Source organism: Pipistrellus kuhlii, unplaced genomic scaffold (assembly GCF_014108245.1).
Source record: "Pipistrellus kuhlii isolate mPipKuh1 unplaced genomic scaffold, mPipKuh1.p scaffold_m20_p_33, whole genome shotgun sequence".
Classification (NCBI taxonomy): Eukaryota; Metazoa; Chordata; class Mammalia; order Chiroptera; family Vespertilionidae; genus Pipistrellus; species Pipistrellus kuhlii.
The window spans coordinates 5,019,906-5,034,033 of NW_023425533.1; the positions used below are offsets into that span (position 1 = coordinate 5,019,906).

Sequence of the window (14,128 nt, forward strand, 5' to 3'; positions counted from 1 at the left end):
GGGAGGTGGAATAAATTCAGAAATATATCTCTACTCTTGATAACAAAAGAAGTTCTGTTGTTAGCATAATTTTGACCTGTATTGCCAATCTGTATCAGAAATAAATCCAATATGGAGACTTACTTTTTTTTCTTAAATTGAGGTATTCCTTATATACATTAAAGTGTAGAAACCATGAGTGTACAGCTCAATGAAATTTTATAAATATGCAACCTCTATCCAAATCAAGATATGGAAATATTCCTGGCTGCCCAGAAGGTTTCCTCTTGTATCCTTGCAGTAGACACACCCTCCCAAGGGTTACAGCTATTCTGACCACTGTCATCATAGATTAGTTTTACCTGATATCAAACTTTATATAGATACAATCATAACTTAATGTAATAATTTGTCTCTTTTTTTAGTTAACATATCTATGAGATTCATCCCTGTTTTTTGTATAGTATTAGTTTGTTGTTGTTATTGTGTACCATCCCATATACGATTGCCCAGTTTAAAAAAAAATAAATCTTTATTGTTCATATTATTACAAATGTTCCTCATTTTTTCCCCTCCATTGCTCCCCTCCACCAGGTTCCCATTTCACCCTCTGCCCTTTCCCCACCCCCCATAGGTGCACAGTTTTTGTTCAGTCTCTTCCCGCAACTCCCACTCCCCTTTTCCCTAAGAATCGTCAGTCCACTCCCCTTCCATACCTCTATTATATTCACCAGTTAATATTGTTCATCAGGTTTTTTAATTCCCTTGGTTTTTAGATTCACTTGTTGATAGTTATGTATTTATTGTTCATAGTTTTTATCTTTATCTTCTTCATCTTCCTAAAGACTCTCCTTCAGCAATTCATATAATTCTGGTTTGACGGTGATGAACTCCTTTAGCTTTTTTATTATTATTATTATTATTTGTGAAGCTCTTTATCTGGCCTTTGATTCTGAGTGATAGCTTTGCCGGGTAGAGTATTTTTGGCTGTAGGTTCTTGCTATTCATCACCTTGAATATTTCTTGCCATTCCTGTCTGGCCTGCATGGTTTCTGTTGAGAAATCAGCTGACAATCGTATGGGTGCTCCTTTATAGGTAACTACCTGCTTTTCTCTTGCTGCTTTTAATATTCTCTCTTTGTCTTTTGCTCTTGGGATTTTAATTATGATGTGTCTTGGTGTGGTCCTCTTTGGATTCCTTTTATTTAGGGTACTGTGTGCTTCCTGTACTTGTAAGTCTATTTCTTTCACCAGGTGGGAAAAGTTTTCTGTCACTATTTCTTTCAATATGTTTTTGGTATCTTGCTCTGTCTCATCTTCTGGGACACCCATAATTATGATGTTGGTTCACTTGAAGTTGTCGCAGAGGTTTCTTACACTATCTTCAACTTTCTGTATTCTCTTGTCTTCTTGCTTCTGCGAAGGATTGTCCTCTGGCTCTTTGTGTTCCAAATCTTTGACTTGATTCTTGCGATCTTCCTTTCTGTTTTTAGGACTCTGTATAATATTTTTTATTTCAGACAATGTATTCTTTATTTCTAGTTGATCCCTTTTCATATTCTCAAAGGTCTCGTTTTTTTTTATCAACTTTTTCCAGGAAATTCTTAAAAAAAAACTTATAACTGTGGTTTTGAACTCTATATCCAGTCGTTAGTTCTCCATCTCTTTCATTTGAGATCTATTTCCTTGTCTCAGCATTTTCACTGCTTCCCAGAGTTGGTAGGATGGCTTTGTGTGTTTGGTGTCCTATATGGCTCGGGGGGTCAGCTCCCCAGTTACCTGAGGTAGACACCCTTTGTGCTCCCCTTTGTGGACTGTGTCTACAGCCTTGTTGTAGTTAAGTCTTGATTGTTGTTCGTATCCATGGGAGGAATTGACCTTCAGGCCAATTTGATGTGGATATCAGCTGTGTCTGGGATACCTTCTCTATTGGAGATAGTCTTATAGGATCAGACTTGCAAAATTGCAAAAGCCTCTGTGCTCAGCTTGGATGGGGCGGAGTCTCAGAACTGAGCTGACAGTCTTGGCTTCCTGTCAGCCCTACCCTTGTGTGCTTGCCTGAGTTTCCACCTGACTTCTGCATTCTGTGGCTCTCCTGAGTTTTCGCTTGACCATCCTGATTCCCCATGCAAGAGCATGGGTGCCCCAGGGGCTCTCCCAGAATTGGGTTGGGTCTCTGTAGTCTGGAGCTTCTGATTTCTTCCTCTATGGAGAGGACAAGGTAACCTCAGTGGTCAGATCTTTCTGCGCATACTCACTCGTGCAACTGTAGACCCTGCCTGCTGTGGCTCCCGGCTCCCCCAGTCTCCAGTCTATGAGTCTCCAGGTGCCTTTCTCTACAGTCCGGACTCCACCTGTATGAGCTTGGGTCCACAGGGTTTCGGCTGGGGTTGGGGTTTAGTGCAGTCGGAAAGGGTTCAGTGCAATCTGGGACTTCCTTTCCCCTCCCAACAGCCAGGCATTCGGCCACACTTCCTTTCTGCGTGCTCGTCAGCCTTCCTCAGCGCTTTGTGGTTCCCAATCCTATCCGTGAGCCTCTCTCCTTCTTTCTGGTTGTAGATTTCCCATTCTTCCAGCTTTCCTTTGTTTTTGGATGATGTCCATTGTGATTTTAGTTGCTGTTTTGAAATTGTGTGAGGCGGCAGCTTATGTGCTTACCTAGGCCGCCATCTTGGTTCTCCTTTCCCCGACTCCCCACAGTTTATTTATCCATTGACCTGTCTTAGTTCAAGCTGCTGTGATAAAATTTCATAGACCATATGGCTTAAACAACAAACATTTATTTCTCATAGTTCTGTAGGCTGGGAAGCTCAAGATCATGGGACTGTGATATTCAATGTCTGGTGGGTTCCTCTTTCTTACAGCCACCTTCTTACTGTGTCCTCACATGTTGGAAAAAGTTCATCAATCTTGTGTGTCTTATTAGGGCACTAATCCCATTTATAAGGGCTCCACCCTCATGACCTAGTTACCTCCCAAAGGCCCCACCTCCTAATACCATTACATTGGAGATTAGGATTTCAATGTAAGAATTTTGGGAGGGTACAAACATTCAGTCTATAGCACCTCTGTTCATAGACATTTGAGTTGTTTATAGGTTTTGGATATCATGAATAAAGCTGCTATAAACATTCATTTGGTGGACATAAGCACTCATTTTTATTATATATAAATATAGCAGTGAAATCTTTAGAGTAGGTGGAATAGCAAGACATTTTAAACTGAGAATTACTTTAACTTAGGGTAATTTAACTTAGCATTAATGAAAGAACTGAAGGATGAGTTTCTTTTAAGAATACCCGCTTTATGAAGAGCCATAATTTGTTTAGCAGTTCAAGATTCTTTGCTTGCCAGATATTAGAGAGCATTTTTTGCTATGGTTGTTGGGTTGGGTCTTTCATGGTTGTGGATAGATATTTATTTTTCTGGTGTCTGGTACATTGAGTACTCATCAGGGATGATGAGCCATTATATTGCAAATTATCTTGGTTTGGATGGAGTCAAATTGTCTTTTCTTGGGCAGTTTGGCTCAAGGGATAATAAAATAACATAGGAAAATGAAGTTCACTTTACAGAAAATTTACCTTAGGGTAAACTTGGAATAGATCTTTTGTTTTGAAAGTGAAGATTCACATGTAACTTTATGTTATCCCAAAACTTAACTCTGGCAGTATAATTTTACATTACATCAAAGGTAAAGAATTTTAAAACATCATATGTCTGCTGGCAACATTTACTAATGAAGTGTGATATTGAAAGGGTATGGGCAAAATTTCTGTGGTCTAGGAGGCGGGTGAGGTGGTTGTAAACAGAGGAGAAAACTGGGAAAGTACTTCAATGAAGAATAGTTTCTGTAAAGGACACAGAATTTTTCCTATTCTATTATACTACTGAGTGTGCCAAAATACAGAGACCCACCTTAAGCCCTTCCTTGATAAAGATGATTACTTTAGGTGGTTGTTGTTGTCAACAACAAAAAAAAACACAGAATTTAATTTGATAATGAATAAAAAATATCCTAGGTTTTATATTACAGGCAACTACTTGATGCATCACTTTTGTTCTGTAAATAGTGGAATACCTAGTCTTCCTTTTTGGTGCTTTTGAAACTCTTTGGGGACTACATGAAGCCTGGGAGTAAGCCCAGAGTCCTTACCAAGGCTTCCAAAACCAGCGTCTACTATCTCTTCCTTCCTCTCCAGCCTTAGCCCTTGACAATCTCCATGCAGCATCACCATTCCACAGTCTCTCAGCCCTTGGTATTTTGGTACAAGCTTCTCCTCTGCCTGGAATATCCTTCTCCTGCCCAATTTGTTTAACTCTAATCCTTTCAAGATAAATCCTGCCATCACCTTTCTTCCCAAAGCCTTCTCTGTACCCCAGACTAGCTTAAATAAAAGACCCTCTTCTGTTCTCCCTTATCCCCCTGTGCATATAGGTACTGACTATACTATACCAAAATGAACTTCCTTTCTCCCTCTCTTCCCATTAGATTTGAAATTGCTTAAGATACGTTACTATCCCTGAGGATAGCATAGTGCCGGTCATAGGATAGGCATTTGGTAAAGGATTGTTAAATTGACGTTTGGATAGACATGTAAATTAGCTTTTAGACCTTTGTTAGTGTGCCTACTCATTCCATAAACATTTGATAGGCATTAAAGAACGACTAATGGCAGACACTATGATCAGAGCTGTAAAGGATACAGAGATGAACACTACATGGACTGAGATGGGAGTTTGTTTCAAGAGCAGACAGATAGCATACCTGCAAATAATAATAATCTGAAGTACAAAGTGCCCAATGCTATAAAGGAGATATAAATAAAGGACTATAGTGGCTTAGAAGAAGGAGCAAGTACTGAATTGAGGAAGAAGTGTTCATAGAGAAAGTGGCATTTGAGGTAGGATAGGTGCAAGTAGGACATGAATGAGCAAAGAGCCTCCAGTGTATCATGTGATTTATTTTGTCTGAAAAGAGTAGATATTATTTATTTAGTTTTTAAAAATATATTTTATTGATTTTTTACAGAAAGGAAGGGAGAGAGATAGAGAGCTAGAAATGTCAATGAGAGAGAAACATCGACCAGTTGCCTCTTGCACACCCCCTACCGGGGATGTGCCCGCAACCAAGGTACATGCCCTTGACCGGAATCGAACCCGGACCTTTCAGTCCGCAGACATACGCTCTACCACTGAGCCAAACCGGTTTCGGCAAGAGTAGATCTTATGATAGAATAATGATCAGTGGGGAAAAACTAGGAATGTGGGAATTGGCAATATTGGAGAAGACCTTAAATGCCAGGCTGATGAGTTTATATTTGATTTTTTAAAAAAATATATTTTATTGATTTTTTACAGAGAGGAAGAGAGAGGAATAGAGAGTTAGAAACATCGATGAGAGAGAATCATCGATCAGCTGCCTCTTGCACACCCCCTCCTGGGGATGTGCCTGCAACCATGGTACATGCCCTTGCCCAGAATCAAACCCGGGACCTTTCAGTCCGCAGGCCGACATTCTATCCACTGAGCCAAACTGGTTTCGGCTTGTATTTAATTTTTATCAGTTTGAGCAATCTCAGAAGCTCATGGAAGTTTTTGACGTGGGTGGAGAGATCCTTTAAGAGTCTGATAATGGTGTATTTTAGTATTTTCTTAGTAAATCATTATTAACTAATTAATTGCTAAGCTTATCATTACTTTTACTATAAACAATGTGGAAAAACCCCAAGGTCTGCAGTTCCTTGAGTTTTTTTCACTTGTCTTTTCTCACTGGAAATCTAGATGAGGTAAAAAAAATCATATGACCCATTAGTTCTGAGAAATGAAAATTGAAATTGACAGAGGAAAGAAACACTAGCAAGACATAAATGGCTCATAAAAATGCATAGACATATTAAGTGTTTGCTTAGGAACCGTGTCTAAAATGTTGCCTTCAACTGTCTGGAAAAATCCAGACACAGTATATGAATTATATTGTTAATATTTATTCCTTTGGGGTAGTTTAGATCACTTCCAATTAAAAATAACTATACTGTTCTAACCTTAGGCTGTCTACTCTTACTCTCCCCCTTAAACAGTGGGTACCGCATTGTCAGTTTGTTTTATAGTATGTTATATAACCAGAGCATCTGGTTTCTTGCTGCCTTAGGCCAGACAGGCCTTCACCCTTTCATTCCTGGATTTTTACAACTTTCTCATTGTTCGCTCTGTCTCAAGTGCCTGTAATCTAGCTATATGACCTTGGGCAAGTCATATAACCTTTCTGATATTCTGTTCTGTTAACTCTAAAATGGAAGTAATGATTCTTGCCCTGTCTATCTCAAGGAGCTGTCTTGTGAAAGCACTTGAAAACTGTCAGTGGCTTTACTAAGACTTGGACTCTAATGATTGGCTTTATACCCTGTACAATTTAGTCCCAAGCCACCTCTCTAATATCATTTCTCAACATTCTCTAGGATCTACTTCTCTTCTCAGATACACAAACTTAAGGTGTTCTCTTCATCTGGAACATTCTCCCTCTTATCTCTGCTCATCCAAATCTAAGCAATATTTTAAGGATCAGTTCAAATACTATACCCTCTTTGAAATCTTCCCTGATGACTCTAATGCTCATCAGTTTCCACCTTTGCTGAATTTTTACAGCATTTAGTTATCAATGTTTGCTTATTTGTTGCTTTTTATTATAAGCTCTTTGTTTACCCAAGGCTCATTTCTTTACCTAAGTTGTGATTTTATGATGCTTTAGTTTGTTCATTTAACATTTAGTGAATGTTTGAGGATGTTTCCTCTATTTCTCACAGGACCAAGTGTAGAACTTAGAAATAATAGTTGGCTCATTTATTTAGAAATTTACATAACACACTCTCTTAAGAGAGAGACAAGAGAACCCATTTTTTCTTCCTAGTGATTGGAGTATCCCTCCTAACAATTTACCCTATTTCCACCTCCTACAGAACCATAGAAAGGCCATTAAGATGGGACTGTCAATAGGAATTTCTGTGATTATAGATCTCTTTTATAGCTGTGGCTATCCGATATAGTAGTCATTAGCCATATATGGTGATTCAGTGCTTGAAATGTGGCTAGTGCAACTGAGTAACTGAATTTTAGTTGTATTTAACTTTAATGTAAATAGCTGCCTGTGGCTAGTGGCTACTGCCTTGGACATCATGGGTCTAGATCAGTGGCATTTCAACTTTTTTGATCTAACAGTACAATGAGAAATACATTTTATAGAGCAATCCAGTTTACATATACACACAAACAAATTTTATGTAACAATACCCATACTATTATGTACACTATTCTATCTAATAAAAGAATAATATGCAAATTAACCATCACTCCGCTCAAGCCATGCTCACCAGCCACACCCACCAGCCAATCAGAGTGAGTATGCAAATTAACCCAACCAAGATGGCTGCAGCCACAGAGAGCAGTTGAGAGGCTTGGGTTTCCCCAGTAATTGAAACCAAGCTCTCCATCTGCCCTAGTCGGCCTAGGCCTCCACTCAAGGATACAAAGCTTCAATTATAGAAGATAAATCCCAAGAAAAAGGCAGCAGCCACGGAGCTGGAGAGAGCAGGCTAAGGTTGCCCCAGGCAATGGAGGAAGCCAAGCTTTCTACCTGCCCTGGCTGGCCTAGGCCTCCACTCCAGGATACAAAGTTTCAATTATAGAAGGTGAATAAACCCCAACAGAAATGGCGGCTGTTGAAATGAGCAGGGGGTTTGGCTCTTCTCCAGGCTACAAAGTTTCAATTGTAGAAGGTAAATAAATTCTAGATACCAGAGCCTCTGCTTGGGTCGCCGAGGGGGTGTGGCTGGCCTGCAAACCACCACAGGCTCCTTGCCCAGGCCATCCCACACCCCAATGGAACCCCCACCCTGATCCAGGACACCCTTCAGGGAAAACCGGCTGGCCCTCACCCATGCACCAGGCCTCTGTTCTATCTAATAAGAGTAATATGCAGATTGACCATCACTCCAACACACAAGATCAAGATAGCTGCCCCCATGTGGTCAAAGATCCTGCTCCCATTTGGACACAAAATGGCCACCATAGGATGGCCAGCAGGGGAGGGCAGCTGGGAGGCACCAGGCCTGTAAGGGAGGGCAGTTGAGAGGGACCAGGTCTGCAAGGGAGGGTAGTTGGGGGTGATCAACCCTGCAGGGGAGGGCAGTTAGGGGTGACCAGGTTGGCAGAGGAGGGAAGTTGGGGGCAAAAAGGCTGGCAGGGGAACAGTTAGACATCAATCAGGCTGGCATGGGAGTGGTTAGGGGGTGATCAGGCTGCCAGGCAGAAGCGATTAGGGGCAATCAGGAAGGTAGGCAGGCGAGCAGTTGGGAGCCAGCAGTCCTGGATTGTGAGAGGGATGTCTGACTGTCCATTTAGACCCCATCCTGGTGGGGTCCCAGATTGGAGAGAGTGCAGGTTGGGCTGAGGGACACCCCCCGCACCCCGTGCACGCATTTCGTGCACTGGGCCTCTAGAATTATTATATTTTCTATTCTATTCAATTCCATTTAAAAAAAATCTGTTTGTAAATAAATAAATAAATAAATAATTCTGTTTGCAATCTATTATAGATTTCATAGACCATTGATGAGTTGTGGTTTGCTCATTGAAAAACACACTGCACATTTTATAGCTGGAGAATCTGAAGCCCAAAGAAGTACAGTAGGTTCTGCAAGGTCACATAGCTAGTTTTAGAGTGGAACTAAAAATTAGGGTTCATAGACTAGAGATACTTCTAAGAGGGGTGAAGAGTTATTCTTCCTTCTGTTAACCATGCCCCCCAATTTTATTTTGCTCTTGGGCAAAAATCATTTGACACACTCTTTATTTTGACTAAATATTATGGTGTCTTGCTTCCTGCAAGACTATATTTGAGTCTTGGTGCATTTGGGTTTGAAAATGCCCAAAATCAAAGTTACAATATAATGGAGGCTTACTTTGGACCCACTACATGACTTGGCAGGGACACTAATATGAAACTACCTCCTGGGGAATAAAACCATGCTTTCTACTAGCAGGTTGATCCTAAGGACAACAAAACCTATTGATTAAGAATCAAGGCGATTCTCACCTCAGTTTGTAGAATAGTTGCCTTGAGTCTTGAATTGTAAAGCCAAGCAACTAATTTTTCTCCACCCTTCTATTCAATATGTTACCTTCTTTGTAGCATACAGAGAAATCATTTGTGTATTTTGCATTATATGACAACTTGGCATCATTAATCTGTGACTTGCTAAATACATTCAAGAAAATGTGCAGTTTTGAACATGATAATTTTCCTTAGAAAGCTAAGAATTGTTGTCCCATCTCTTTGTTTTAAGTTATTGGTTTTCAGAAAAGCAAGGCACTGGTAGGAGGAGAAATGAAGATGGACAGGGCCTGTGCGTAGGCGAGCAGTGTCTGAGAAGACCAGGACACTAAATGGTCCCAGGAGAAAGGGGGTAAAGCCACATTTTAGGCTGAACTTTGTTCTTCTGGATTCATCTTGCCTTTCTATCCTCTGCTAATCAACCTACCAGCTACCACGCCCCTCTTCACAATCCCTGTGCTGGTTGACTTCTTCACTTTTTTTTTTTTTTTTTAACTTCTTTCTTTGACCAAGTCCAGGAGGGTATTATGTTCTGGCTAGACCTAGCTTATTATCTCCCTACCCCACACTATGTTTTTCTGCTACCATCTCATCACCCACACTTGAAAACTTCAAGTCATTTTTGACTCTCATTCTCTTCGGCCCCACCCCACACTCAGTTGCTTGCTAAATCTTTTTGGCGTTTCCTCAACCAGGAATTTCCTTCCTTCCCCTTTCCCACCTATGTCTTATTTTCATTAAGGCTCAACTCTGATGCCACCTTTTCTAGGTTGTAGAAGGCTCATTCATGCCAGTTGGAATGAATCATTTGTTGCCTTCTTTATCACTTAAAAATATTACTTATGTTACCGAATGCAAGGGGTTTGTCTCTTGGTGATGATAACCTAATGAATCTAGACCAAGACAGAATATGAACAAGGTAAGTTTAGTAAGAGTGCACTGGGGATGATTCCCAAAGCAGTGTCTCCAAATACACAGGGTAATTGCTTTTATTGGGACTAGTTATGCATAATCAAAAAGTGACAGGTCATTATGCAGAGGCTAGGTCATTCTAGCATAGGTGCAGTAAGCGAGCATGCTTTATCTTTTATCACATTTATAGAAAATGGTAGCTAAGCTCTGCTTGGGGAGGGTAATTTAGTATTATGATTAAGCAGGATCAGTATTCCTTTTAGGCATCCTTATCTAGTTTCAATAGGAAAAGGGTGTTATTGTTTTGTGGTCAGTCAGGGAACATCCTTTTCCTGCAAGACAGCTCAGCAAAGATTGTTAGTTTCACAATTGACCAACCCTTTTAACCCTATTCTGATTACACTTATTTGTTTATTAGAGAAGAATGAAGAACACCAACTATAGTGACCTTCTTGTTGGCCTAAGAGGGGCTGAAGATCAAGAGGAAAATTCTTTGACTACCATTTTGGCCAGAGCCATCTCAAAGAAAGCAGCACTGTTCTCACAGGCTTTAAGGGGTGGTATTAATTTGGCAAGATGGCTGGTAGTGACTCATTGAGACAGGGTTGGTGATAGAGAAATGCTTTTTATTTTTTCAGCTAGTACTAAAAAAAGATCCACGGCTTATATGCATAAATGTTGTACATTCATCCAATGCCACCCTTCCTCACCCCAGTCAGGGAAATGCCAGAGAGGCTGCCTCTTTCTCACACTCCTCTCAAGCTACTTCTTTTCTGATTTTCTTTCTCTTTCTAAGCTATACTGGGCATTCATTTTAACCTGATTTCTCCTGCCTGTGAATGGTAGAGAGTAGGGTAGGAAGGTACACAGTGTGATTTTATGCCACCTCAGTCCACCACCTCCTGGGGATGGTCTGACCTGGGTGATCATTTTTAGCCTGGTATTTCTTGGACATGGTTCAGGGACTAAGGCCAGTGACAGAAAGGCTAAGATATCACTGGCTCTCTGGCAGATTCAGCAGTGATGAGTTTATAGTGGTGAACAAAATGGCTTTCTCATTTCTAACTTCTTCAGGTTTGAAATACTGCCAAGACTATACCTTTAATAATTAAAACATCTTGAGAAGAAAGACTACTTAAATCCCTGAAAAACTGGATTTCTGTAATATGTTTCAAGAAAGGCAGTATCCCTGGGTAGATGTGTTTCTAAAGTTATAACTTCAAACAAATTATAGTTTCAACTTGCAAAAATTATGGAAAATGTAACTTCAACCTCCAACTAAGTGTTCTGAGTAGATGAACCTGTTTTCATGACCAGATATGACTCATTTATTTTTAGGAACATTTATTTTTATGAAAACAGTATGCTCCTGCCTTAGAAAACAAAGCCAAAAGAAAACAATTTGTTATTTCAAGTGAGTTAAACATATCCGACAGTGCCATTTTTATAGGAAACCATTCACATGCGGCTTTTAGGGACTGTTTTGGGAGAGACCTGTGGCTACTTGTAGCTGCACAGAAGGACCCCTACCTTCTCTGGATTCCTCTTCCATAGGGTATGAGGAAACTCCAAGAGTGGAGAGAAGAAGGTATGTGCTGGGTGTTTTAGCATTGAAGTTAATGTATTGTTCTCATAGAAATAACTATAAAATATACTATCAATTTGATTTTTCTGGTTATAATTTAAAATAGTTTTGGGAGGCTGGCTGGGAAACCTATTTACTGTCTGCAATATTATTTCCCTCAGAAAATTTATTTAAAGAGAATTTTTAAAAAATTCTTTATTGTTTAAATTATTACATACTAGAGGCCTGGTGCATGAAATTTGTGCACTGGGGGGATGTCCCTCAGTCCAGCCTGCACCCTCTTCAATCTGGGGCCCCTAGAGGGATGTCTGACTGCCAGTTCCCAACTGCTCGCCTGCCTGTCTGCCTGATTTCCCCCTAACCATTCCCCTGCCAGTCTGATCGATACCTAACTGCTCCACTGCTGGCCCGATTGCCCCCAACTGCCCTCCTCCCCTACTGGTCTGATCACTCCCAACTGTCCTCCCTTGCTGGCCCAGTTTCCCCCAACTGCCCTCTTCTGCCAGCCTGGTCATGCCCAACTGCCCTCCTCTGTTGGCCTGGTTGTCCCCAAGTGCCCTCCCCTGCAGGCCTGTTCACCCCCAACTGCCTTCCCCTGCCACCCAGGTCACCCATAACTGCCCTCCCCTGCTGGCCTGATCACCCACCACTACCCTCCCCTGCCAGCCATCTTGTGATGGCCATCTTTGACCACATGGGGGCGGCCATCTTGTGCAAGGGTGTGAGGGTCAATTTGCATATTACCTCATTATTATATAGGATAGTATTACATACCTCTTATTTTCCCCCGATTGACCTTGCCCCAGCCACCCCACTCCCTCAGCACATACCCTCATCCCCCTAGTGTCTGTGTCCATTGGTTATGCTTATATGCATGTATACAAGTCCTTTGGTTGATCTCTTACAACCCCCCATCCCTGGGGTTTGATGGTCTGTTTGATGCTTCTCTGTCTATGGATCTATTTTTGTACATCAGTTTATGTTTTACCTCTACAAATAAGTGAGATCATATGATATTTACTTTTTCTCTGACTGGCTTATTTCACTTAGCATAATGCTCTCCATGTCCACCCATGCTATTGCAAATGGTAAGAGTTCTCTCTTTTTTATAACAGCATAGTATTCCATTGTGTAGATGTACCACCGTTTTTTAATCCACTCATCTGCTGATGGGCATTTAGGCTGTTTCCAAATATTAGCTATGGTGAATTGTGGTGTTATGTACATAGGGGTACATCTGTCCTTTCTGATTGGTGTTTCTGATTTCTTGGGATATATTCCTAGAAGTAGGATTACTGGGTCAAATAGGAATTTCATTTTTAATTTTTTGAGGAACTCTATACTGTTTTCCACAGAGACTGCACCAGTCTGCATTCCTGCCATCAGTGCACGAGGGTTCCTTTTTCTCTACAACTTCAACAACATTTGTTGTTTGTTGATGATAACCATTCTGACAGGTGTGAGAAGATACCTCATTATTATTTTGATTTTCATCTCTCAGATAATTAGTGACTCTGAGCATTTTTTCATGTTTCTTGGCCTTCTGTAGGTCCACATTCAAAAAGTGTCTAAGTCCTTTGCCAGTTTTTTGATTGGATTATTTGCCTTCCTTTTGTTAAGGTGTATGAGTTCCCTATAAATTTTGGAGATTAGGCACTTATTGGATATAACATTGGCAAATATCTTCTCCCATGCAGTTTCTTTTGCTATAAAGAAGCTTTTTATTTTGATATAGTCCCACTTGTTTATTTTCTCCTTAGTTTCCATTGCTGTAGGAGCTGTATTGGTAAAGATATTGGTATGACATATGTCTAATATTTTGGTGCCTATGCATTCTTCTAAGATTTTTATGGTTCCCAATCTTTAGATTAAGTCCTTTATCCATTTTGAGTTTATTTTTGTGTATGGTATAAGTTGGTGGACTAGTTTAATTTTTTTTTTGCATGTATGTGTCCAATTTTCCCAACACCATTTATTAAAGAGACTGTCTTGACTCTGTTGTATGCTCTTGCCTCCTTTTCAAATATTAATTGAGCATACTGGCTTTGGTTGATTTCTGTTTTGTTTCACTGGTCTGTATTTCTGTTCTTGTGCCAGTATCAGGCAGTTTTGAGAACAATGGCTTTGTATTATAGCTTGATATCTACAATAGTATTGTGATCCCTCTAAATTTGTTCTTCTTTTTCAAGACTGCTGAGGCTATTTGGGGTCTTTTTTTATTTCATATGAATTTTCGGAGAGTTGGTTCTAGGTCTGTGAAACATGCCGTTGATATTTTAATGGGGATTCTTTTAAATCTGTAGATTGATTTGGATAGTATGGACATTTAATGATGTTGATTCTACCAATCCATGAACATGTTTATGTCTTCCTCTATTTCTTTTTTTCAATGTCCCTTAGTTCTCCGATTGCAGATCTTTTACCTCTTTAGATAAGTTTATTTCTAGGTATCTTAATTTTTTGGTGCAATGGTAAATGGGATTTTGTTGTTGTTGTTGTTTCTCTTTCTGTGAGTTCATTATCAATATATTTAAAAGTGCTGT

General features: G+C 40.2%; 1 protein-coding gene across 4 annotated transcripts in view; it reads left to right on the plus strand.

Moving 5' to 3' along the window:
• Window positions 1-14,128, plus strand: part of ATG4A (autophagy related 4A cysteine peptidase) — an 82,856-nt gene that overhangs the window by 12,575 nt on the left and 56,153 nt on the right. Inside the window, exon 1 of one of the 4 annotated variants that reach the window (XM_036460720.2) lies at window positions 11,459-11,588. The exons of 2 other annotated variants lie outside the window; for them this stretch is intronic. In XM_036460720.2, the coding sequence (XP_036316613.1) occupies window positions 11,558-11,588 (31 nt within the window). In that variant the 5' untranslated portion in view covers window positions 11,459-11,557. Of the gene's footprint in view, window positions 1-11,458; window positions 11,589-14,128 lie in introns of those variants that run through there. One more of the 4 variants, XM_036460726.2, reaches the window with a different exon arrangement.